A 24,434-nucleotide genomic window follows, 5' to 3' on the forward strand; every position below is an offset into this window, starting at 1 on the left:
ATTATATGTAATTCAGAAGGTAAATCTTAGCATCTCTAATTTCTGAATGGCCTGTGGCTCTACACTAGATAGAAGCTGTGGCAGAGCAGTATCCCAGGCTTTTAAATCCATGAACTAATATTCTTGTTCCACTACAAAGGGTTAAGAGAGTTTTTTCTCTTGTAATACTCAGGAAATTACTTATCTTTAGGTTTTTTCCCCCCTCACACAGGGCAGTAAGAGGATGAACTTGGGCAACAGAAGCCTGAATAATGGGCTGCAACTCTGGCTGTGCCAAAAAAAGACAGCTGATCAGGCTACATATTTCTGTAATTGCAGGATTTTCCCTAGGCAAGCACTGAAATTCATGCCAAAGCAAGCCGCTATACTCAAGACTTTCAAATACTACATCATCCTCTTGCATCAGTTCTTTTGTTTAGATGATAATTTATTTTACAAGGAGGTCAGTATTATTTTTTACTGTAAGGAACCAACTAGAAACCCATAAAAAAAGTAACTTCCTCAAGTTCAAGCCACAGGTCAGAAATGGGACATCTTTTCAGATCTTCAACTTCCCTGATCAGTATTTGCTCTGAAATCACTATTCCTCCCTGAATTAATCCACCCACCCCCAAACGAACTTCAGTATTTGCTGACATTTTCTGTGGTTCTTAACAGTAAGTCAATAAAGCAATTAGTATACCTGTGGAACGCCCAGTTTTTTACAAGCATCAAGGAAGTTTTCAACATTTCTTCGGCACTTTGCCATACTGAGTTTAGGCTGTAAAGACAGAATGTTAGATCTTCACCATACATTCATGAAGGATTGTATATTTCTGATGCAAATTCAGTTACAGTTGCTAAAAAAAACAAAACAAATTTTGTGAAGACTCAGTATATGAAAATAACTCTTAAACTAAACTTCTGAGCCTTGTTTAATGCAATGTTCTTGCATAAAAACTGAGGTGAGGAATGTAGCCCATTAATATGGTAAACACGATTCATGGTGTTTTAGTACTGAACGTCAAAATGTTGTTTTTACATAAGATGCAACAGAAGTAAGACAAATGACTTACCACTGCTGGCGATGGTACGTGAATGCTGGCAACAGAACGTGGCCTTATGTGATTGGCTAAGTGGCAAAGAACTACTCCATCCATCAATGCTGCTCCAATGTCATCTGGCAAAATTACTTTTAACCTTGATTCAAGATTCTATTAAAAAGTTCATAAGTATGTTACTTTCAACCTTATCTAATTTCTATTTTAAATCCAGGGTATTTTAAAACATTCGTTTACAAGGGACATTTTAATACTTAAGTAAATAAAAGTACCGAGTACAAATACTCTTTCCTCTTTATATCATTAACCTTCCATTCCCTTTGTCTTGTTTTTAATTACGCAACTACATAAAGACATTCAGTCAACAACTACCCTGATACATAGCTCTCAAAAGCCATACAGTGAACTCATTACTCATAATAGGAAAGCACAGAATTTAAGGACAGAAACGTTTAGCCCAAATATCTCATTAGCTGTTAGCGTGCAGATTTTGTGGGTTGAAATCATACAATTTTACTAGGAGGAGGAGGAAAGAAAAAAGGGAACACAACCACTTTGGGGATGGCTATTTCATTTGTGGAGATGACAGCTAAATAGCTGAGGAGAGGGTGGCCAAGAAGTGCCCACATTTGTGTTACAAAACTGAAAAGGGAGGCGGGGAATAGTTTCTTCCACTCCAGCACCAAGCCTTCACTGTTTCAGGAAATGAACCAGACAGAAACAGCCTTCATTGAAGTCACACCCCAAATTAGTCCTGCTCTGAAAAGCAGAGCTCCTACAATTTACAATTAACTGTTAAATATCTTGCGAACAGAACTACACAGAAAAACTACTGAAGTCTGAAATTAGAACCCATTCACTGTTGTATAATTTGCAACAACCTTCTATGATCAAAAAGCATTTGGCTATTCAGAAGGCTATGGTCAGCAGCTGCTTCAAGTAGGCTACTTCCAATCTCAGGTCAAATAGCAGCATACATAAGCAGAATTACTGTCTCCCTAAAAAAACCTAAAACCTCAGAAACCTAAAAACATTTAATTTCTAATTTCATTTTTCAGCTAAAAAACCATTTTGTTCCTGGCGGTATTTTGGATGGACCAAAAATAGTAGCAGTGTAGCCTGTTAGATGAAATTCCTTAAGAAGAAATATCACTACCAAGAAGCTGTTGTACAACTGCAATGATTTTATAATAACAGTTTAAATTGTGGTACAAAGCAAACTAAATGCACTGCATCCACAGAGTAAATAATGGTACATACATTGCGAAGCTGCCTTATTTGCTCCCTTTCTTCCCTTAAATGCTCCATTTTCCTCCTCATTGTAAATCCAGGATCCACTGCACCATAGTCCTGGCGCGATGCACGACTGAAAGCTATTAAACATTAGTGGAGTTAGTTTTCACAATCCAGATTAAAAAAATGCAACAACTAAAAATCTACCCCCAAGGATAAAAACAGGAAAAAAGCTGCAGAACTTTTCAGAACAAATATATTTAAAGTATGCTGATGTAAAAGATGCTGTCTATGAAAGTTACCTTTCAAATAAAATACACAGTTCATCTTACTTAAGTGCAAATGGGTAACTACAAAATAAGGAGACAGAATTGATATCAATATTCAAATATCTGTTTGAGATCTACTACTCTATTTACACTTTTCCCAAGCATATCTTGCAATCTAGCTTTGAACGTATTTTCATCGTGTTTTACTTTTAATTAAAATATAAAGTCTTTATGAAGACTAAAAAAGGGATAGAACTCACTGATATAACTTACAATGAAAGACTTAAAATATATATATACACACATACATGCATGTGTCAGGTGTGCATATGCAGCGACATGATGATCACTTATTAAACAACTAACTGAAAAATATGAAATGTCTCATCTAGCAGTGCAGAGTTCTTTAGAAAGTGAGGTCTGTTAAATCATTACATTCACTTTACTATTCTTCATGGTCAGAAAGCCTTCAAATAAGAATTCTATTATTTTGTAGAACACTTGCAAATAAAAGATTCTGTAGCAATACCACTGTATCCTTAAGTATTTTACCCCATGCATTTGGAGCAAAATTTAAAAAAAAAAAAGAAAAAAATCAGTACTTACACCTTTAGAACTTTCTGTATTGTTTTTAGCAGTTTGGATTTTAGTAAGACACGTAACAATGAAAAGTAACAGAAATTTTATAGATACTCTTGAAATCACTGCTCTGATTTTATACATTGAGTATGTGGTTTGTATACAGAAAAAAAACCGACTACAAGCCTGCCTGCTTCCTCCTATCAAATCTGCACCTTCCTGATGCAGATGCACCTACCGAGGACATCGATAACTCAGAAGCCTCTAAATGATCACAGCCAGGCATGACCTGGTACATGCAGCTAACCTAACTATCTCTGGCACAGAAATTCACAGAACTGCTTACACATCTCAAGTTACTCAATGGCCCTGAAGAAACCACTTGCATGACCTCAGTCAGGCATACTCTGCTACTGAGGGTTCCCAGGTAGTATTAAGGAGGTCAAGCTTTGCTACAATAAACACCGAAAAAAAAAACCCTGAAGAGCTGAGAGCATTAATGAATCTGCATGAAGACTGTTCCCTTAAAAACAGAGAATAATATTAACCGGAAAAGGGACTGCACAAGTGGCTTTTGCAAACTATGTTTTGCAGTTGACACCCAATATTCACATAGGCATTTGCAAATAAATACTGTAACTGCAAAAAAGGCTGTTATTATTTGTACCTAGAATCCAGAGGACCAAAAGTTTGCGTTAGACAATACAACTTTCCAAGACTGCCATACCCTCCTCAGAAGAGCCAGGGTGCAACAAAGCACTAAGCCATAAAATACCTGGCAAAGCTCTGCTCAAAGCACCCTTTCATAGGACAAGGTACAAAAATCTACTTCTTTCAAAAACCTCCTGCCACAGCCATCAGGTCTTCAGCAAAACTGCATGCTGTTTCCCTGTTCATTGACGGTGAATAAATATGCAAGAAATAAATTGTGGGTGGGGAATAAAAAAAAAAAAAAAAATAAATCACTGTGCAACTTGGAGAACTTTCAATTATTTGTCAAAGCAGCTGTCTGCCTTTCCCAGTACTATCCTTGTGGTAAGTACACTGGGTGGATTGCTATACTGTGCCATCTCATTTTAATTCATGCATCTGCTATCCTTACTGCGTATTTCAGCCCAGGAAATAAACATTTGTTCTATCATGCTAAGTTAGAACAGCAGCTTACCTGACCTTGGTTTGAGACCAAATGGACCATGAGTGTTACTATCTGTCCTTTCATAATCCTGTTAAAAGAGATAAAGTCAATTTTCTTCCATGCATTGAAAGAATTAACTTTTGTTCCCATCAAGGTAAGTGTTTAAATTGTTGTTGCTCAAGAAAACTGAGTCCATCTTAACTGTAACACACTCTTTTGAAGAGGACAGTATCAAAAAAATAAAAAGAATGAATGTAATCATTACATGCAGATAAATTTCTCTTACTGAGGAAGGAAAGCAGCACCAAACTAACTAAAATCTACTCTAAACCATTTCAAACTACTGCAAACCATTCTGTGAACAGAGTTCCAAGCCAGCTGCAAGCAAATGCAGTTAATCCTGCCAATACTAAGCATCAAAACATTTCTTAAGAAATGTTTACTTTCAATTATGAAGCTCAGGTTTTTCCTCATTTCACCATCTAAAAAGAGAGGTGCACTCAGTAATTTGGTATGTACATGAGATACCCTTATTCCAACTCATTTTACTCAGGAGATGTTCTTGTTATGCTCCCTCAGGTTCCTTATTGACACAAGATAGAAATGTTAAAGACACTTTTGTGTGTTTTATTCAGACCTCAGTAGTGTAGCTCAGCCACAGTGAGACTACGTGGCCATTCCTTACAAAGGAACGTAACCAGGGAACGAAGCTGCGCAGCTGCACCACAGAGGCAACAGCCAGAATTGTAAAGGATGAATCTCCCTAAGAAGTGTCCATAACTTTGGGTTATATAAAATACTAAACCACAAGCTTTACTTAAAATCCTTTGGCTGGCACATAGGGGACACTTAGAAAATATGGCAATTTTGATTTTTGTTTTATTAGCTATTTTTATTCGGAAAGCAATGCACCTTTCTACACACAAGTCAAGAAGAAGAAATCTAGGAGAGATCCGGCAGTTACAAAGGTAAAGCAAGTTGTAGTATCTGTCTCTAGTTTTTATCTATTTTTAAATTTTTATTATGATGAAATATTTCTAATTGCAGCTTCAAAGGAAATTAACAGCTTCACATCTGTATGGAAAATCTGCTGACAAGTAATGTGTACGAAGAAGTGTTTGTTGAATGAAAAACAAAACCACAAACTTGTACCTCAGACGACACAGGAGACTGTGGGGACACATTAGTATTATCACTGTCTTGCTAAAAAGAAACCAAAGAGATGAAATTATAAAAACGAAAATTATGACTTAAGAAGAAACATGAAATTATGAATACACACTACATGAGACATGCAACATTTGTCAAGTGAGTGACAAACTGGCAGCAGCTAAATTTAAAAACACATAAATCAAGGAAACACCGTTCACTGTTTATGTCGAATATGACTTTTACATTACATCGGCTTGATATGTGAATTAACTTTCCTATTACAGAAGCAAGTAAATGTCCTACTTTTCCCCAGTACAATCTTGATGACTTCTTTCAAATAAAGGAGTATATTACTTATTTCTTTTATGGCTTTGGAATACAAAGTTTGTTTGCATGGACTCAACTCAGGCAACATTCTTCTGTTTTGTGACTGCGGCTCAGAGATGTTCATAAAAAGCAAATGAATAAAATGTTTTCTTAAATATTTTACACAGTTACTATTTCTCACCTCATCGTTTTCATTTCCACTTGAACTCTTTCTGGAAGACTTATACTGCAAAACACACACAATTATTACTTTAAAATGGAAGTACGGTTTTCATTTGAACTAAATGGCTTGATATCACTCAGATGTTACTTATTACTGGTGAAGCTGCTGAGAAAAAAAAAATGTTACAAAATCAAAAAGGAGCAAAAAAGAAACAAACCAGAAAAGGAGTATCTAGTTCATAAGCTAGTCAAGATCTTCATTATGTGGATGAGATAAGAGCATTTTAAAACTAAATACTTCTACAATATGAACTGACTGCACGTGACAGTTGATCCACATGAAAAGATCTTAACTGCTACCCTGAAGCATTGCTTGCTAGAAAAAATTATGCAGCCTGTGAAAGTTTACAATGTTTATGTGTAACTTTAAGACTAATTACACTGGTTGACCTGACATAGTAAAAAATCAAATTAAAAAAAAAAAAAAATATCAGTATTTTCTTCACAACTTCACAACCTGATCACATCTTTTCTATTTAAGACCAGCACTTCTTCCACGGGTTTGTCTGATTTGATGCATACTGCCTTCATCACTGTCCCGCTTCCCACTATGCTAGAATGTTAGGAAATAAAGGAGGGATTGAAGGAAGAAATTTACACAAGTAGTATTTAAGAAAATGCTGCTAGAATCAAAAAGATTCATCACTACACCACGCCGGTAAGCGTGTTGGGTGTATATGGCTGGCCTACCCATCCTTATGACATATAACCCATAACACAGGCTAAATTGAGACTAACTTTAGAACTGGAAGGATGGTTCTCCTTCAAAGATCTGACTTTCAGGGGTACTTTTTAGGTTTTAGTTCAAAGAATGTCTTAAAAAGGAAGTAAAACCTGACTTGCAGCTATATTCTTTAATATTAATAACCACACAAATTTACATAGCTCTATTTTAAAGAGTTTTATTTATTAGTTTATATATATAGATATATATATATAAGTTTTTATATATATATTTATATAGAAGACATTTGTCTTCAAAGTTATAATGGAGCACTGCTGGACTGTGAAATTAAACTGCTTTTTAGAGCCGAATTTTCAACAGCTTTTGAACTACAGGCTGAACAATGCAGACAATGGTGAACAGCATCTCTCTTGAAAACTGAGGCAAAGGACAAACAGCTTTTGTTAGCTATCCTACTGCCACCCATTTTCTGTGCAAATTAAACACATCTTTTGATGAGTAACTGAATAAAGTGTCAGTTGTTGGTCAGTGGGATTCTTTTGTTGTTTTAATTTTTTGGAATTTTGGGGGGGTTGTCTTTTGAGGGCTTTTGGTGGGGATTTTGTAGATTTTGTTTGTTTGGTTTTGGTGGTCATTTAATTTTTTTAAACTACGCACAGAGTACAGGTAGTTCTGGGGTCTGATAGAGACCCATTACATATATCCAAGATTGGATATTTCTCTTCTTGGGTTTATTTCCTGTATGTTTGCGGTACAAAGGAATATATTACTTTGGCAGCTGATAAGGCAAAGCCTAATTTTCTATGCCCTGCGGTCCTCTGCTGCTGACTTCTGTTTATACAGGCCAGTTCTGTGTTACAGTTTTTCCACCATAATCAACCACATCAAGCCAGTAATTCTTTTCCACTGTGGATACATTAACAAGAATTTCAGCTTGGATGCAGGTAGGATCCAAAACGACTACAAGCTATTCTGGAGGAAAACAAAGAATAAAGAAAAAGTCATTTTGGTTGATAAAACTGTCTTCAATGGTAAGATTCTTTTTACATATTTAACGCAACAAAGTTTTCAGCTTCAAGCAAGACTTCAGTGCAATGCCACAAGAAAAGTTCTGATTCTCACGGGCATTTTTGTACTCTTCTGCTGCACAGTACAATGGTACAATAAAAAATATACAATATGTATAATAAAGATGCTCTATAAATACTTCTGGATGCTGAACCAAGTAAATTTTCCCTGTTCTAATGACTTATCACAGTAATCTGGCACGCATTCTTAAGATACTAACGTTTGGTAGCACAGATAGGATTATTCAATGAGTTTTTCACACAAGAAAACATAGACACAATATGAATTGTATTTTCATTCAGTGAAAATACACAGCAGCGGTATGGGGTTTTTTTCCCCAGTTTGCTATGGAAGACAGACTTGACTTCACTTGCTCATTGCCTTGTTTTTGCAAATGATTACCAGTGATACAGCATTTTTTGTTAATGATACACCCTGCTTAATTCACTTTCGAGGTATGTCTATAGCTGTATGCAATGTCATTTCAGGTATTTCCTTCCATCACAGAGCTCAAAACTGAAATCTGTATTAGCATTTAAAGACGTCCTTAAAAGTTACGAGGAATCACCAATGCAAGTTGTCTGTATTGACCCCACAGCTATTTAATGAGTGAATGTCTGAATTCTGTTTGATTTGGATGTTTCCCCCCTTCCCTGCAAAGGCTGCAGGGCAAAGTTAATTTAGAGATGAAAACCCTGGAAAGAGGATACACTATAGAAGCTGTCTGTCTTATTTTTTTATTCTGAAGAGTTATGGACTTGTATCTGAGCTATATGGCATTCTCTGTTTTTTCATAGAATGTAATTTCTTTAGAGATCCCTAGTATTTCATAAAGATGTTTGATGGCAAAGACCCAAGAAACTAATTTCCTAAGTGACAAATTTAATTTTAACTCAACCTAGCACTGGTCAGAATTCTCCTATTTCTCCACTGCACCCAAATACAAATTTTATCTAATGCTGCTGTAACTCACCTGTTTCCAATAAGCACACACTGACATCTGGTGACCAATGGTACACACTACAGCAAAGTAATACAGAGAAGATTTCCTCTCTAAAATGCAAACTAATGCAGTGAGAAAATGCATAAATCATTGTTATAACCATGCTACACAAAAAGGTAATGCCTATTTTCCTTGCACTACAGTACAAAAAAAATAAATCCCTCACAATGGATGGGGAAGGACCAACGACTGAAGATTAGTTTCTGGCTTTACCAGGTTGAACTGTAAATTACTTTCTTATATTTAAAGGATAAACAAAGTCTTTGGTTGATTTTTTTCCTCCTGTTTTCCAGCACACTCATATTCCCTACATACTTAACTGAAAAATAAAAACATTACAGGTCACGTGTAAAAGCCTGACAACCCTTCAGGTTCTCTTACCTTTACTTAGTTACATAGTTTCTTCTACTGTTGTTAAAAAAAAAAAAAAAAGTGTCACCCACCCACACTACCCCCTCATTACCTTGAAATACTCTTTTCTAATTTGTTTACTTCTCCTTCTTTCCTCATTCTGCCAAATCACTGGCTGTGTTTCTGGCCAACGCTGCTCATCCATTGAATCCTTCTGGTTTTCCAGTGGCTGTAAGGTTCAGAAATATTTTTAAGTAAAACGTAAATATACCTCGCATGTATTAACACAAGTTATTATGAACTACAATTACGAATTTTTTGTGCCTCTCATAATCTAGCTTTATGACATAAAAGTGTTACCGGTCTTAACAGTGATTCTGGTAGAAATCACTTCTTTCCTTTCAAACCCTAAACTCTATTTCATAGAAAAAAAAGCATCTATGAAGCAATCCTTAATAAAGTAACATCCTTTTCTGCACTACGCCTAATATCTGCAGGTATGTTAGGACGCCACCTAAGGCTGCTATAAATAACTTCAAAAAAAGAAGTGCTGTTAGCCACTAGCATATCTAATTTCTCAACTCAAATACTCACTGCACAGGAAAAGACTGGCTGCAACAAGACAATTTAAGTACTCGTCTGCTGTTCCTATCTAAAAGATTACAGACATCAACTAGCTGTAAAAGAAATCTCTCTTCCAAAGTATTGTATTGTGCAATGTATTCTGAAGAGACAGCTAAAGTAGATTTATTCTCAAAATAACAATGAATATGTATGAATGTCTAAACTGAAAGCAGACAATCTGAAGGGACCTTTTCATAAGGCTAAAACTGCATTTCCAACTATTTCTTCATATGAGAATACCAAGCCATTTAAAGCAATTGTAAATACCTAATGGATCAAAATCTAAAATAATAAAAAAAAGTAGTATCTACAGTTTCACTGCAATTTTATTGTGTTGTGCAAGCTTCTCAGTGAGGTATGGGGAAAGAAATGCCTACATAATTCAAATCATTTTGAAATTTTTACAAAAAGAACATTATGGTGAAGCGATAAAATTTACATGTAAAGAAATACTAAACCCAAGTAAGTAAAACTTCTGTGTCATTAGTTTCAGGATCTTAAAGCTTGTACCATATGCTCCTAAAACAAAAAGCCTCCATTACATACAAGTCAAATCACCTTGAAGCTTAAGATCTTCGGGTTTATGTTTTCCACCACAATTACATACATACAATAACTATGTGTATAAGAAACCATATGAATGTATAACAGTTTTCTGCCAGAAATACGAAACTCAACCAAACAAAAAATCATGCAGATATGAAGCCACCACGTACACATTTTTGTATTTACCTGCCAGCTGTATGGAGACACCGGGGAATTCACTTCATCTGTTGAGACACTAAAAATTAAGATGAGAGGCATTATGAAATTTACTACTTTGTGTACTTCAAAACCTTGCAAGTTACTGTAAAAATATCAAAAAAGTGAACGCTTAAAACAGCAGCTTCCTTGTAGTGCTACAGTATTTTTTGGCTACCTCTATAAGGATGTCACAATGTGGCTAAAAATTATCCATGTGACTACAAAATCAAATCATATTTCACTCTCCTTTACCATACGTGGACAGTAGGTCTTCCACACTACAATACTTTATTAAGATAAAGCTTTTTCTTAAGCATGTTGATCTTTAGAGATTGCTACTGCATTTACTTTGTTTTGTTTCTCAAAGCAACTAATGAAACATTTTATTCAAAGCTGACAGAAGATCCGTTTTTAAACTTTTGGAAGGCTGACATGCTTCCTTTCACTGTTAGCTCTTCTACAGCAAAGTAGAAGCTTAAACTAATAGGGAAAGGAAAAACATTTTAAGATGGAACAGTGAAACTGCAAAATCTCAAAAAATACATTCTGGAAGATGGACTGCCTGAGATGATTGAAAGTTATCTGGAAAAGAAAAATGTTTAGATTTAGTGTCACTTCAAATTTTTCTTTCTAAATCTTTCTGTTAAGTTCACTTCTATCATGTTACCAGCAACTACTTCATTCATATTCCGACAGCTGACTTGCAAGCTGTGCAGTATACCAAAAGGCTTACAGCTGGGGACTGAATGCAAGAAGAAACTAACATGAGCAATTATAATAAATCCTAAAGGAAAAGCAAACAGGCACTTAATTTCTGCTATTCTGTATTACTTTTCCTTTCTTTTTCTTTCAGTTTGCCTCAAACCAATCACGCTACTTTTTAAAGCGGTTAGGCACAGAAAATTTGTCTGAATCATGTCCAATAGCTTGCCAAGCAATCCAGTAGAGAACTGCAGATACTGCTGCAATAAATAACTGAATTTTGCTGTTGATGTATATGTATCTATTAACTATGACATGTTCTATAAGTGTAAATTCTTCGGGGATATGACAGTCGTTTCTAATCTCCTTGTATGTTCCTTATGCTGTTGCGTGGTTTCAGTTCCTATGTATCAGTGCAATAAAACCACAAACAGCCTGCAACATCTACCTTACCTTGTGTGCACACCTCAAATTTAGAAGTGGGGGGTGGCTGGGGGTTTTTTTGAGGGGTGGGGTTTTTTGTTTGTTTTGGTTTTAAGTCTCAGAACTGTTTCTGTTTCATTAACGAATGGGGAGAAGTAAATTTAACCTTTTCTGGATTGCCCTGCGATATGAAGGCCTAATGCAGCGTACACTACAATAGGTGACAGCGCCTCCAAGAACAGACACTGTACGTTAAAAACCCAAGGACTAGAAAGTTCCAAATGCAAATGAGCAGTAGTTGTAGCATGGTCCATATGATCACAGGACACATGCACAATTAACTTTTTTAAACCACAGATACTAATAAGACAGAAGATAGCCTAAATAGGATGTATGGCATTGAAATATCTACACCGTGACCCTTTTCTCTTTGAGTAAATGTTTTCCTGATGTGTGCCTGAACCGTAGAGAGCTCTCTAGCAACACCAACAGCACTTACGGCTTTTTTCTCCAAGATTCACAGCCGAACTATGGCAGATACATACACAAGCAGGTAACAGGTTCTTTTGAAGGTGCAGATTTTAGAAGACTATGGAGCTAACAAAAATCACAAAAGCCACCATTCAAATTGAGTTCTTGTTAGGAAGCTGCCCGCAAGCTCGCTTTAGATTAAAAATTAAAATAGATTATTTCTTGACCAAAGTGATTAAAAGAACTGTTCCAGGATTCCTTAGGGAGGGAAGACTGAAAACTTGTAAGCTCTCTCTCACCCATGTAGTCAGAAATGGGAAGCTGTTGTTTCCCAATTTCCTAAAGAGAAGGTTCTGGGTATTTTCATTTGTTGTTGTTTGTGGTGGGTTTTTTTTAATTCAAAAAGAAGAGCGTAAGACTACAGCTCCTGCGGACAACGGATTCCTCATTGATACATCCTCCACAAACAGGAAAGGTTTTGCAGGCTGTGTAGGCTAAACTCCCAGCAACACTTTTCCAATAGCTCTTAAGAGCACAAAAGGACTGCCAGGGAGGAAAATTTAGATGCCTAAGCACAGCCCCAGTCCTATTTTATGTAGCACAGGATCCCACACATCTGCACAGGACTGTTACCTATGGCAGACATGACCTTCTGCACTGGAACCGGGTATCTAAAACATCACTGAATGCTCATCTTTGGGCACCTGAATTGCTGCCATCATCAGACCCACAAATTAGTTTCTTGATGACATCAACTTTCCTGAAAGCTCAAAAAGACAAGTATTTTTTTTAATCTGAAAGAAAGAAGCTAAAGAACAGATTATCTGTGCAGCTTCTATTTCATCTTGAGCTAAAAACTCTTGACAGAAGATGGCAGCAGCAACACAAAAAATATAAAAATCAAATTATAAATAAATTAAAAAACTGAACGCTGTGTATCAATACCATTTTTCCGATTCCATTGGCTGCTTTGGCCTGTTCCTTGTGCTTACTGAAACAGAATGATTAAGAAGCCTAGAAAGAAAAAAAAAAATATACGTATTTATTCAACAGTTTGGTAGTTAAACCTTTATTTTAGAATACATGTTACTTTCACTGCATAACATTTCCTGTAAATAAAATGTTTTAAACATTAAAGTGATATTTTCTGTAAAATTAAACATGTATGTGTGTATACATATGAAATCCAAGCCCAATCCTGCTTCCATTTAAATCAACAATATTGTTTCCAGCTCTTGTTCAAGTTCAGAACTTTAAAGAAGCAAAACCTGATACCTGAAACCAAAATGAAGTCTACTTTTAGTTTTCTCCCTAAATATATACTATTTCAACTGATCTCACACCTGTGTCAAGTTATGCTGCCCTCAACACAAAAGGTCCCACTGTTCATTAAAATTAGAAGACGGAGGATAGTCAGCCTAAAGCAGACAAGAAATGACACGCAGATTGAGCACAAGAAATCGGTAGGAGCAGGTAAGAAGGCCGCTGGTTAAGAAACACTGCAAGCACAAAAGAAACGTAGGGGGAAAAGGAGAGGCGGAAAATGGAGAAACACAGGCTAATAGCTAAATGAAGAGTCTAACGTAGAAATGAAGCAATGAAAATTCCATTTTTCTAAATGGTAAATAGTCAAAAAAGCCTAAACTTAAGGATTCAGAAATATTTTTTCACCTGGAACAAACACATACCATGCATGTGCACACAGGAAGAAGATACGAGCTTTTATGGATGTGTAAAGTGTTAACAAAACAGTAACGCTTTAAACATTTCCAAGCTGTGTCATGTTGAACAGTAACTTGAATGAATAATTCCAGTTTCTTGGAGGTAGTAATATTACACTTTGACGCTGACTTCATGTGCAGAACTGTGATCAAAGTGCATTTATGCTGAATTATACACAGAACTAGAATGTATTTAAGAATCTGAAAGAATTAGAACACCAACTATTCAATGGAAGAAAGTAACACAGTAGGCACCTTTTTATATTACGATTACATAGGGCAGTAAAACCATTAACCTAAAATGACTGATGACTTTTCAGACTTCTGATTACTGAGCTCAAAGGTATCACAATAATCTCATTTGTAGTTTCAGTCTTTCACTGTGTGAAACTCAATTCAATGAGATTATGAAAAGTTCAGGCCATTAACCAACAGAGTCTGCAGCATTCACAGTCTGCAGGATCTGCTCCCCTGTATTTTGTTTTCAGAAACTTAAGATTTTTTGAGTGTGAATTCCAGAATTAAACTATACTATAGCCAGAAAAAAGTTACAAAAAATTAATATTCAGAGCATAGGTTATCGAACCACAATATAAACATACTATTTTAGAGTCATTAATTTTTTAGAGAGAACTCCCATTTAAATGAGCCTTATGTCTTCAACTGAAAACAATAAGAAATTCAGAGAGACTTTGTAGCAAATTGTGACCATTACAATAGAATGAGCTTTCAAAAAAAAAAAATAATTTGAGTCACCAAACAGTTTAATGCAACACTTGCACCAAAACTGACACTCTCCATGTAAGTTCAATGATTGTATGTAACGCAGGCCACTTATTTTAAACTCACTATACGAAATACAAGAAAAAAATATCCAAGCTAATTCAAACACATATACACACGCACTTTACAGCTACCCTGTATCTATGAAACATGTATATAATTAATATTTTGTTTATAATATACTTTATTATAAACTCAAACATATTTTTTTTTACTTTATAAAACTTCCTGTTTATAAAATGAAGAATATTGATGGGGAAGTAACAGTAAATTCAGTATCTGTCAGGTTAGCAGTTACTAGTCCAGTCAGAGAAATCTGAATTTTCTGTGAAAGGAACTTCAAAAAGGTTTTAGTTAAAGAGAATGGTGAAAAAATTTAATCTGAATTTCTAAATTGCAGACTGAAGAATTCATGGCAACATTATCTTTTCAGCCAGAAGGCTGGGGTGGGGAGGGGGGCCATAATTACTATAGTCATGTTAAGAACTGTCTTCTAGGAAATACAATGGAAAACTGAGTGTGCAAAATGAAAGTACAGGTAACTCACATTCAGAAGTCATGTTCTTTTCAGTATGGTGTCAAAGGTGCAAACATTCACCAGCTGTTCCCATTCATACTACAACTCATTAAATCCAATTTGTTTTTTTATTAGATCCATCAATTATCAGGCCAATTACTTACTGATGGTCACACTGAATTGCTAAATAAGAACTTGCACAGGACACTTGTGTTAGTACCGCATTTAATTTTCTACTTAGGGTTCCTACTAACCACAGAAATTCTGTTTTACAGAGGTAGCATACAAGCTATTACCCTGAAACAGAGTTCTAAAATTCATACAAAATTTGAGATGTAAATACTCAACAGCACATACACCACGGCACATTTATATATATTTTAAACTTATTTTTCTAGTTTTGTATCCTGCAAGTGTAATACCTACTCCAAACTGCCAACTAGATGGGAAAGAAAGGCAATGGCAAGACCAATGATGATATTGTAAAAAAAAGTATTTAAAAAGTGGGTCTCTTCTCAGACATTTGTACTTTCATATTTTGAGCAAACACAACATCCTAACTAAGGGACACAAATGAAGCGAATGATAGTAATGCTATTTTAAGTTTAAACAACCTAGCACACTACCTAGGGTCCATAAAGTATATCAAAACATTAGACATATTTTACAGAAAGACAAAAAAATGATGGATTTTAAACTCATTCAGTAGCAGTGTACTGTCTTCACATATGGCACTGCTCTGTGATCACAGGCTGTGTTCTTAGGGATTTCCACAGTTTTAGGAATTTGCTATTGTGAGGTAAGAAGCCATACTTTCACGCAAACTGAAACCAGCTCATTTAGTACTAATGAAGATTATTTAATTTCAGCTGTACTACTTTCTTTTGAAAAAGACCAGGAATATCCGGAGTAAGTTACAGCATTTCAATTGATAAGGTAACACAAGTCTGAAATCACTTGGATTCATTGCCTACATGTCTGAGCACAGTCTACACAGCCCATTCCAGATTTGTTACCTGTGAGGTTTGTGTATCTGCAAATGCCTCCCTCACGGCTGCCAAATGCAAAAGAAATTGTCACTGGTCATGCTAATTTGAAAATTATCACTTTAAAACCAAGATATCTTAAATAAAACAAAACAAATTTTAAAGGCCCACACTTTTGCCTGACGTTCTATACTTGAGGTACGATACATTAAAAACCAAAAACACTGCAGAGAAAGCATGTTAACGGTACAGGAAGTTATGCTTCCAGGTTTGGACTCAGTTAAATGTTCTTTGGCAAGCTGCCCAATTAAGTATTTTCCTTAAGTAGTATTTAATCTTAAAGAGCAATAAACATACGGCAATCTACTTTTGATACCAAAGTATCCTAGGCTAATTGAGCCAATCCCTTTGTTTTTGTTTAGGAAATGGCCAAAACTGTGTTTTTTTGTCCACATTTTAACTTTGGAAATCTGAAGCTCTACAAACACTTTATACCTTGATGCACGTCCTGCCGCCCTTGTCCTCTGGAAGAGTTTTTCACTGAATGAAGTTCTATAGCTTAATGGCCTTCGTCTGTATTCATATTTCATGTACACCAAAGCCAAAGGTGGAAGAAGAAGCAGGACAGGTTGATGGGAGAGGACAGGGAATTCATTAGCATAGCAAGCAAAAAGAAAGAAGACTGCATAATATTTAAAAAAACTCACACTGAACAAACAGAAACATGATTAGTAAGAAATTATTTTGTGATGCTCACTTTTCTGATGATTGTTTAGACAGATTGAACATATTTTCCACAAATAAACACATAAATATCTTCACTACACCTCTAAATACTATTCTTACTGCTGTTTATGGCAAGAAAGTATAGATTCACAAAACTACGGATTGAAAATCAGGGCTAAATTTTATATCAGAGGTTTGTCCTCATGGACTTAAAGATACATAAGCAAGCTTTAAAATATAAATGTTAAACTAAGCAGTAAAACTTAACTAATAAGATTGTATATGTCTGAACAATTCAAGAGCAAAGCAGAACCATTAGCAAGATCACCGCAATAAGATATAACAACATATGACAAGTAAAATTCAAGTTGCAGTACTTCAGAAGAGGAGTGGCTTGGTATTTCAAGTGATTAAATAACCAGGAAATACTAAAACTAATCAAACAAGACCCACAGGCAATATAAATAATTATCATATAAAAACCTAGTAAGAGAAAACCACTTATTCTCTATTTATTAATAAATTAATATGTGAAAAATTAGCATTCTTAAATGGTTTTGCAATACTTCTGCTAATAAGAACATATTAGCATTAATATTTCAATCGTATTTTTCCCTTCTCTGTGAACAAACCATTCGTAAATACACTGCATAGAGTTATAAGGAAAACATATTTCATCTTTTCTGTGTGCACATACATACTACTGCTTTTATATTTAACTTATGTAAAACACTGAAGAATTTTTAAAGCTCTTTACAGTTTCAGGATCGATTTCTCTGAGGGCTTCACGTTTACTTCAACTACCAAAACAGCAGTGCAGAATGTCATTACACAAAAATTCAAAAGAAACAGTATTTAAGCTGGCATAAAGTTAAATCCATTACTATGGGATAATAAACAACAATAATGAACTATTACCAACTACAACTTTCACCTTTCAGGAAAGAGCTTACTCTCGCTGAAGTACCTCACTGGTTATTTGCCTACTTGGTAAAGGAACCAGAGAGAACACTGTTCCGACCCCAGCTTGTCTACACCCTGTGCAACTGCAGGTATTCGTTCTTACTCTTCATTTTACACGGTTGTTAACTTGTTCTATTACATTCCTTTAGTCTGCTGCTTGTTCTACAGCTACTTTTGAAGAATCATTCTGTTGTGATGCCAACATGAGACAGGCAGTTCGTCAGGATGAACTTACACTATTCAAATTATTTTTTATATATATATATATATATATATAAATATGCTTTTTCGTTTGACAGAATAACGTTTGAAGAATTTTTCTCTTTGGTTCATAGGAAATTTGTATCTCGCATCAGACAATGGAGGAAGTACCACTTAAATTACCTTGTTTGCGACTGGTTTATTAAAATACAAACTATATGCAGGGTCCGCAACTCCTACAAACCAAGACAAATTAATTTTAACATGTTAAAAATAACCTACCTAACTAAGAATAGTTAATGCTCATGTAAGTATGCTGCTTTGGAAACAAAAAAAAAGTACAAAGAAGTTAACATACTTCAAACAAGGAAATCAAGAGACTTTCACATTCATCTCTTCCTCTCCATAGGAGTGTATCACCACTTCTCTAGACAGCAATTTTATGAAAAGAGACAGGACAGGTTTCTTTGAAGTCTGTCACTAACTGTTTAACATCTGGACAAAACTGTTCTTAAAATAAGGTGTCAAGAGCTTTTGGGTATAAGGCAGGTTAAAGAATCAACTTGTAACAAAAGTTATCTTAATATTGTAATACCTGTGTTTTTGTTCTTGCTGTAGTAACTGAGCTGCTATTTTTCTCAAGTCAGTCACTTCTTTGAGTTCATCATCGTCTTCAGCAAGCAGCTGCTCTTTCTGACATCTTAAAAATCAAAAATTTGTGACTTCAGTTAAGCAAGACGCAGCAATGAGTATATTAATGCACATTAACTAAGTGCTTCCTATAAGCTTATTTTCCGTCCAAGAGTGAGCACTGTGTTCAATATGAAAAGAAAATCATCATCACCCCCCACTGTCCGTAAAATCTTCCCCAAAAAAAAGCTCAAGATTTACCTTTTTTCATCTCCCCAGTCCTCATTTTGTTCTATTTTCTGGGATTTCTCAGGATGTTTTCCCCGTTCCTTACACAGAATGAAAAAATAAACTTAAGCTTCAACTACAAAAAAAAAAAAAAAAAAACAAACCCAAGCCTGCTGAACAGGTTGGGGTTTGTTGTTTTTTTTTGGTTTTTTTTCAAACTATGCTACCTTGATATAAGACAGCAACGGTCCAATCTGTACCTCTCCTTGCTCAGGAACAGCTCCCTCTTCTGCATTCGGATCAATGTAATCATACACCTCCTGGTCTAGTGAGGATTGATGAAGAATGGAAAAGATGGTATTAAACAGTTCTCTCAAACAAATGTTTTTCCTGAGAGAGATAAGCACTTGTCAAAAATGTTAAGATAAAGATAAAACAATGAAATCATGTCTCCCTGAGCCAGAAATAATCTTTATTCTTTCTTTCTGGCCTTATCTATTTACACTGCTTTCTGAAATGATGAAAATACAATCAATGCCAATATGTGATCATAACATTTTGTACAATTTTCTTATGTTAGATTACCTAAGCAAAAGTATTTGTTACCTAAAATGACAGATGCACAACAGTATTACCTTTCTGTGGATCGAGTTTACTTCCCATTACATGATTGTCATTCCTCAATGTCTGTTCCCTTGTTGATTCTGATATCTGGGAGTGAAGGCTGATTGTATCATCATCAGACGGCTGCAAGGACAGTCACATTTAATAGAGAACTTGCATATCAATTACAGTATTGGATGATTTGCTAAGAACTTACAAATTATAGTGCAACTGACCCTATTACGAGAAACGGCTCCCAAGACAGAAAATATCAAGGCAGATGGGGGTTCTCTGTGGCTGGGGGAGCTTTCTGGGGAGTTGGGAAGAGTGTTTAAAAGAGTCACAGTTTAAGAAGTGACAGACAACTGGTCAGTATATAGTACTGAAATACAGTATTTCGTTCAAAGAGGTTGAGTCCAGCATCAGTCAGTGAACCAAGAAAATCATAATTAGGTACTTTCTTATCTAAAGCCTCCAAGTACTTTGACCCTTGTTAGACCTAGGGGGTGGCAGAGTTCGGAAGGGACGTGGGCAGTGGGAGGGAATCACAGCTTTACTTCTAATAATTTGGAATTTTCTTAGACAACCTAACTAGCAATACTTCTTGTTCTACAGTTTCCCCAATAACAGTCACTCGGCATCTGTAATAGTTCTAAGTTTCAAAAATCTTTTGTTCTACACTATTCTGTTTTGACATCACTGTTGGTAACTACAGCTCCTTAATCTAGATTTCTACAAATACACAGGTAACTTGTAGGGATTTTTGTTCACCACTTTAAGCCTAGCAGGTTATCCAGAAGTTTATTACAATTTAAACAATGGTGAGGATTACTAATGTATACAACACAAGTTTCATCCAAATAAACTTTCATTTTCTTCAGTACATTCATTTCATTAATAATAAAATAAAGTTTCAAATAAGTTTTGTCATTTGTGTAGAAAATGATTATGCACTTCACACATTAAAAAACCCAAACAGTTCCTCAGGTCAGAATTCAGTTCTAAAATGTATGAAATTTGGATTGGAATGAACCTTAACCAGAAAAGTCAAAGCAATATGTAAATTATTTGTGTCTGACACTGGCAGTTCAATGGTTTAAACTCAACTATACAGATATTCGAAGAATATTAAACACAACTTAGTTAAGTATTATCTCAAATGATACAAAACAAAGGGAAAAAATTCTACAGTACAGAAATTACAGAAATTTAGCAGTGAAAAATACTCACTTCTGTTGTGGACAACCTTTTATCTCCATTATCACTTCCAATGCCAGAGTCTGGTCCATGGTTTTTATTGGGATAGAAGTCCTCCATGCTACATTAAGGAAAAACAATACACAAAGTGCCACACAGGAATGAAGGCAATAGTAGTTTCACTTTTCTAAATGAAAATAAACATCTTTTTAAAAATACGTTCTCTATACTTATCAGCAGTTGCCAATACAGAATTTCTGCACAGTACCCCATATGCTGAGGACAAATGCTTAATTTGCTACAGCAGTTGTTAAAAAAAGAGCACCAAAGCACAGTTAAAACAGACACAATTGATTATGGTTCTCCCTCTGTATCCATGCAATTCTAGAATTGTTCTATTTCATTAAAAAATACAGTCTTCAAAAAAGCAGGCTTCCTCTGAAATACGGCAACTTGAATTCTATTGCAGACAGGGTTTTCTAATAGTAGTAAACAGACATTCCCTAATAAACTGTCGTATCATAATGGTTTAACTCTGCCTGAGTACCTACGATGTATTCCCTCCAAATTTATGCCTTTCCAACACATAAAATTGGCAGCATCAGCAGGATGTGTTTTCCAGCTGTGCACTGGAGCTTGGTTTAAATCACAAGATTATCCAGGAAAGTTTAACTAAACAAGTCCACACTGCTACAAGTACGACGTACAGCGTTAATACCCAAGACCTTGCTAATTTGCAGGACATTTTATTTTTAGGCCTTAAGTTCAGCAGAGGCTTTTGGGGAGCAGCTGTGGACCATAGTTTTTAGGAACGTTTCGAAGTGATCTACAGACACTCTAGACTAACTCCCTATGACAGCGTTGCCCAAGACCATGGACTGAATCTGATAGTTCAGACTGTTCTGTGTAAGCTTTATTTATAATTTTCATCTCTCATTCAGGCTTGAACACAGAAAGGCACAAGTCACATTTTAAGAAAATACGTGAAAAACAGTATGTTCATATGGTTTCCAACGGCAAGCCAACTGACAACAAAAAACCACAAAAGTTCTCCCATTTAATTACTCAAGAGGTACTCAATACGGAAGTCCAACTAATTAATAAAAAAAAAAAGTCCATGGTATTTCACTAATGTTTAAATTATTTTCCCTTAATGGGAGGTAGACTTTTCATCTAACAGACTAACTCCATAGTCAGGATATTTGTGAGAACTTCTTGTCTACCGTGTTGATGCATCCATTTGAGAAATAAATAGGTAAGATTTCCAATAAATAAATTTAAAATATATCTTTGTTCTGATTTGCAAAACTTTAACAAGTACAATGGAAATTTTTCATAGCAACTCAGATAAGCCAATTAAGCTTCTAGTAACAATCTTAGAAAATAAATACTATGACTCCTAAGCAAAGCACTGAAATTACAGCTATGATCTGTAATAAACAGATCATTTCATAGCAAATGCTCTAGTAAAATAAAGCAAAACACTCACTACTAACCTGTCTGTGAGTGGCTGGGAGGGGATTCGTTTACCTAATGATGGAAGATCCAAAGAATCCGGTTTTTTATCTATTCTGAGGCACGCCTGAATGCTGAGGAATTTAAATATATGTACTTTACCCTTTAAACAAATCTGTTGGGAAACAAACGAACAACAAAAAAAATATTTTAATTACATAGCATGTCTTTTGAAAATGCACCCCAAATAATACTTTCTACACTGAGTTCACTGAGTTCATACCCACAATTTTCCATTAGGAGAAATACAGCTAAAAAAATGAAAACCTGAATGGTATAACTTAGAACGGCTTCTTCTTTCTTAAGATCCTAATGCAAATTTCTGAACTAGAATGCTTTAATACTAACCTGTGCTGGTGGTATCTGCATTGGATTGTTATCCAAAACTATAACTTGTAAGTGACGTAACTTTCTGTAACAAATTGGAATTTCTGTAATTTTATTACAAGAAAAATCCAGCTTTACCAAGGGAAGGTCTCCTAATTCTGCATTGGGGGAAACAAAAGAAGAATCAGATACCTTCTTAACACTTCACCTAATTTACCTACATCAAAGAAATGAGGACTGGTAGCTTACCATCTGGCAACATACGGAGATTATTTCTTCTTATGTTTAATTCTCTAAGGGACTGCAATTTTCCTATCTGCTGGGGAAGAACCTGAAGTTCATTGCAGCTAATATCCTAAGAAAGATAACATTCATAAATTAACATCTTAAATAAATTTAAGATCTGTAAATAAATTTAAGATACTGTAACACAGGAAAAAGCTATCAAAACTACTATAAAACATACTATTAAAAAAATACTATCTTTCTTGTTTTCTCCACAAAGGGAAGAAATGCTATAACAGATCTCAGTGTTCCTTCAGTATTTAGTGATTCATGTTTCAAAAATGAATTTCAGAACTTAATTCAAAGAGTTTAAACAATAAACGATGAAAGACAGGTTTTGAGATTGAAACCGTAGCCCAAGAACCAGGAGTTCCTGGTACAGTTCCCATACCAGTTAAAAGCTCCTTGTGCTACTTGCTGGCAAATTATTTGCCTTCTGCTCCTGCTACAAAAATTCATCTTTCTTAAAAAAAACCCAAACACAACACCAAAACAAAAAACCCCACCACCTTGAATGAACCCATGCAACTACAGATTTACACAGAGCAATAGCAGGATCACCAGCTTCTTGGATACAAGCACTAGAGGGTGACAAAGCCACACCAAGTGAACGCAAAGTACAGTGATTTCTGCCACTACTTTAACATTTATTTATGTAATCCAGACTGGGTCAACAATCACATTGATGTAAGACTGTTTCTAGCCTTTTTTATTTCAGATTCAACAAAACTGACTTCAGAAACTAGTTTGCTAGACTAGGCAACAATGACAGATACCAATCTGTTGAAAAACTGGAAGCTGATTTTAAAGGCAAGTCGAGTCAGTAACTAGAAGCCAGGCTTTAACCAGACAAACCCTTCTCCACTACGCACTTCCAGACCTTCGGCTTAGGCACTGTTCACGTGCTTTTAGCAACCACTATCGCTGCACACAGTTATATGTCTCAGAAAATACAGGCAGCTCGGGACCAACTGTTGTGTATCTATTGCAAGTTCTACTCTATCCACATCACCAAATTTAAGATGGAATTCCCTTCCTAAAAGCATCTTTCTAGTGCATGGCTTAGTTGTGAACTTTTTCTTTTTAATGTATGTATATATTATTTATGTTCTAAACAGGTTTAACACAAGTACTGAAATGACACTCACTAGTATCTCCTTAACCTGTGTCTTCAAACAGGCATTCTAGGTTGGACGATTTTGAAAACTAAGCCAAAAATACCACAATTGCAATTCTTGAAAACATTTACTTTCCGTAAACAATAGGAGTGATCCCACCTTGAAATCCTACGACACTGAAGTGAGCATAAAGAATTCCTCACCAAAGAGTGAAGGACACTAGAAAAGCCTCACAAGCATTCAGAATATCTCATATTACTTCTAAGTTAAAACAGAATGTTGATTTATAGCTCAGAAATTAGGTCATGTTAGAAGAAATCCCCCAGGCACGCACAGCTACTCTAGTAACGGTAAGAACTGCTTGCAAGGATGAAAGAAATCATACGTAGTGGAGAGAGAAAAAGAAAAAAACCACCTAGTCCAAGCGCTAGATCGGTGAATAATTGTGCATAGTTCTCCAAAACACATAAGCTTCACACAGAGTAATGGTCAGAAAAGCCCAGAATATTAAGAAATAGAGAGAACGTAATGGATGACAAAGCACAAAACATCAGTATGCCACAGGACAAACAGATGCTGCACAGACACCTAAACTGTGACTATGAC

The 24,434-nt window shown here is 35.5% G+C and overlaps 1 protein-coding gene across 1 annotated transcript in view; it reads right to left on the reverse strand.

The window, feature by feature from the left end:
• LRCH2 (leucine rich repeats and calponin homology domain containing 2) overlaps window positions 1-24,434 on the reverse strand; it is a 53,422-nt gene that overhangs the window by 7,683 nt on the left and 21,305 nt on the right. The window contains 18 exon segments of the mRNA XM_027780231.2: window positions 683-760; window positions 1,056-1,193; window positions 2,301-2,413; window positions 4,287-4,344; window positions 5,409-5,459; window positions 5,917-5,961; window positions 9,177-9,293; window positions 10,421-10,469; window positions 12,974-13,042; window positions 16,531-16,608; window positions 18,521-18,625; window positions 18,817-18,884; window positions 19,011-19,108; window positions 19,419-19,530; window positions 20,617-20,704; window positions 22,080-22,213; window positions 22,447-22,583; window positions 22,675-22,780. Of these exon segments, the coding sequence (XP_027636032.2) occupies window positions 683-760; window positions 1,056-1,193; window positions 2,301-2,413; window positions 4,287-4,344; window positions 5,409-5,459; window positions 5,917-5,961; window positions 9,177-9,293; window positions 10,421-10,469; window positions 12,974-13,042; window positions 16,531-16,608; window positions 18,521-18,625; window positions 18,817-18,884; window positions 19,011-19,108; window positions 19,419-19,530; window positions 20,617-20,704; window positions 22,080-22,213; window positions 22,447-22,583; window positions 22,675-22,780 (1,644 nt within the window).

This window comes from Falco peregrinus, chromosome 13 (genome assembly GCF_023634155.1).
Source record: "Falco peregrinus isolate bFalPer1 chromosome 13, bFalPer1.pri, whole genome shotgun sequence".
In the NCBI taxonomy this organism is placed as follows: domain Eukaryota; kingdom Metazoa; phylum Chordata; class Aves; order Falconiformes; family Falconidae; genus Falco; species Falco peregrinus.